At 57.2% G+C, this 2,778-nt stretch overlaps 1 protein-coding gene across 1 annotated transcript; it reads left to right on the top strand.

Annotated features, from left to right (window-relative positions):
- The first annotated feature begins 615 nt into the window (after positions 1-615).
- LOC136496545 (uncharacterized) lies at positions 616-1,758 on the top strand. The gene has a single exon (XM_066492249.1). It carries the CDS (start codon positions 956-958, stop codon positions 1,352-1,354), a length of 399 nt encoding a protein of 132 aa, XP_066348346.1. The 5' UTR covers positions 616-955; the 3' UTR covers positions 1,355-1,758.
- Positions 1,759-2,778: the final 1,020 nt, after the last annotated feature.

Below are 2,778 nucleotides of genomic sequence, written 5' to 3'. Positions count from 1 at the left end.
TCGCCGAGCTCGCCTCCTTTCTCCTGCCCGCGAACGCGTGACCCGACCTGCTAAGACTCCTCTACGAATCCATCTATTCCCGGTCCTCACAGCCGGGACTGCAGGAGTCGGCCCCTCAACATCCTAGCCCGGCTGCCCTCCCACAGCCCCACCTCGCAGCCGGCTTCGCCAACCACCCCGGGCTCCTCCTCTCCGCGCTCCGAGTGGACCCACGGGCGGGAGAAAAGGTAGCGACCGGCGGCGGCGGCGCCGGCGGTAGCCATCTCCATGGGTGAACGGCTCCAGGCGCCACGACGGAGATCTGCAAGAGGCGGAAGGACCCCTATGGATATTGTAGGAACTGTCCTCTAGAAAAACACGTACACCAAACAAACCTACCTGCGTACCACTGACGGGTGGCCCCAGACGGGGCCCAGCGTCGTGACCCGCGCGTACACTCCCGACGGAGTTTCCCGAACGCGCTAACCTTCCCGCCTGACCAAATACCCATACTGCTGCAATGCTTCCAACAAACTACGAGCCTACCCTTCCGTAGGCATCCTTCTCGCTATACCACGGTGGCACTCTTGTGATTAGGGCGTAATCCATGGGCTTTCTTGACCACCACATGATATAAATAGTAGGCTTCCCCCCACCTCATGCCCTCCCTCTCTTTCCTCTCTTTGAACCAGATTTTTTTCTGCTACTTCTATCCTCCTTCCTCTCTCGTTCTCCCACCGTTTCCTCCCCTGCTGCTCTCCTGCCTTTGCCCTGTGAAATTACGGTCCTGCCCCTCGTGGGTCCCACCATCTCCGTTCTTACTTTGTGCCCTGCCCTGTCTCTTTTTCTTTCCCCTTCCCCTGCTCCACAGACCACAGGAGGGGGGGGGGAAAAACTTTGTGCCTCTCCTCCGTCTTTCCTTTTGGACGGCTCAGCTCCGCGCTGACGTGGCTAGAGGCGAAGCGTAGCCGTCGATATGTCGCTGAGCGAGAAGCTTGAGGCGGCGCGTGTCGCTCTCGGCAAGCGCAAGGAGCGTGAGCGCGAGCTGCAGGCCGCCCAGGCGCAGCCGCTCCCGGTGCCGGCTAAAGCCGAGCCGTGGAAGCCGGCTCCGGCTCCGGCTCCGGCTCCTGCTCGCCCGGCCGCCGCCGCCGGCGGCAACAAGCTCCTGGCCGGCCACCTGGCCCACGAGTTCCTTGCCCACGGCACGCTCCTGGGGCAGCGGATCGAGCCGAGCCGCGGAGCCCCGGCTCCGGCCGAGCCGGACCCGAAAAGGAGGTACGCGGAGGTGTCGTGGCTGCTAATGGCGAGCGGGGCCCACGTCCCCGGCGTCGTCAACCCGACGCAGCTCGGCCGCTGGCTGCAGATAAAGGACTGACGGCCACGTCGGCGTGGCAGGTGGCGCGGCGCCATTGGGCGGGGCGCCGCCGATGGACGACCGACGACGACCCGCGTGCGCGGCGCGAGGGGCGGGCTGGCTGCTGTTCCAATCCGTCCTGCGGAACAGGGAGAACCGGACCCGATTCTCCTGCGTCCTGCCTGCTGGAAACAACAGACATCGGCCGGCCAAGTTGGTGTCGCCAATTTCCGCCGCCGATCACTCGGTGGTGCTCTCCTACTCCCCCTTCCATTCGGATTGTCTAGAATCTAGATCTAGCGAGATCGTGGTGTACTAGCTTTGTTTCGCGCATCATCGTTGTTGTTACATTACATACTTTACACTGCTCTGTTGCCGTGTTCGTGTACCGTCATTGTTGTATCCATCCATGTCTGTTTCTTGCTTGCAGTTGTGTGTGCGCGCGCGCGCGCGCGTCTCGGATATACTCCAGAAGGCTGCCGGCGGCGGGCGGTCTCGTGTTCCAGTGCGGCAGTGCAACAGCAAGGCCGCCGCACGTTGTTCGTCACTGCCCGGCCGGGGTCGCTCTCTCCACTCCACCACGTCACCACGCACGGCCCGTAGCTGATCCTCGAGCCTTGAAACCATGGGCCGGCATCGGCACAGACGAAAGCTGGTTGATCATGCATCTCGCGTCTCATGTGTATCCGCATGGCGAAATTGCTGCGGTGGTATGGTATTGGTATTCCTATATATATCGCGTAGGGCTTAGGGGTGGCAAACGCTTTGGCGTGGTGTGGGGGCTGGGGCTGGCCGTAGGTTTGTATATGGACTAAGTAGTCCATATACATAGGATCTATATAGTTAGTCCATAATTATTATTTTGTCTTCACAATATTTCAACCAATGAGTAGTCTATAGGGTGGATACCATCTAAAATAAAAAAAAAGTATGCATCTCTACAATCCTGTTCAAGATCAGGAAAGAGAGGGAGAAAGAAAAAAATAACATTTTTTATTCTCTATGGGGTCCATAAGCTTATGGGTACCTTTTGCTATGGACTACTTTATGGACTGGTCTTGCAGTGTTTCAGCTAGCTGGTAGGTATTATTTTACTCACTATGGACTGCTTTTAAGCAACATTGTGGTTGCTCTTACCCTTCCGCTTCCGGTGCTCGGTTGCTTAAAGGTGAAACACTATTTTTTAGATGCATGCCTTTTGCGTGCAGGGGAGGGGAGAGGGAAGAATACCTAGCCAGGCCTCCATTACCAAAAGGCAGAGGTAATGTTCATGGCTGATGGTGTTCTTGGTTAACATTCTTCGATGTGATCAGCGAGACATTCATTTGGTAGAACATACCCCCGCCCCGATAAGAAAAAATCGGTCGTCTAGGTTGCAGAGAATGCACGCCTTCTGGTTATATATTATATATTATATAGGACATGGAGTTCGAGTTTTTCCTTTC

Source organism: Miscanthus floridulus, chromosome 12 (genome assembly GCF_019320115.1).
Source record: "Miscanthus floridulus cultivar M001 chromosome 12, ASM1932011v1, whole genome shotgun sequence".
Taxonomy (NCBI): Eukaryota; Viridiplantae; Streptophyta; class Magnoliopsida; order Poales; family Poaceae; genus Miscanthus; species Miscanthus floridulus.
This window is presented reverse-complemented; position numbering and strand designations above follow the sequence as displayed.

What these genes read in the sequence shown, in the direction of transcription:
- LOC136496545 (XM_066492249.1), top strand. Translation starts at nt 956, where the DNA reads ATGTCGCTGAGCGAGAAGCTTGAGGCGGCGCGTGTCGCTCTCGGCAAG.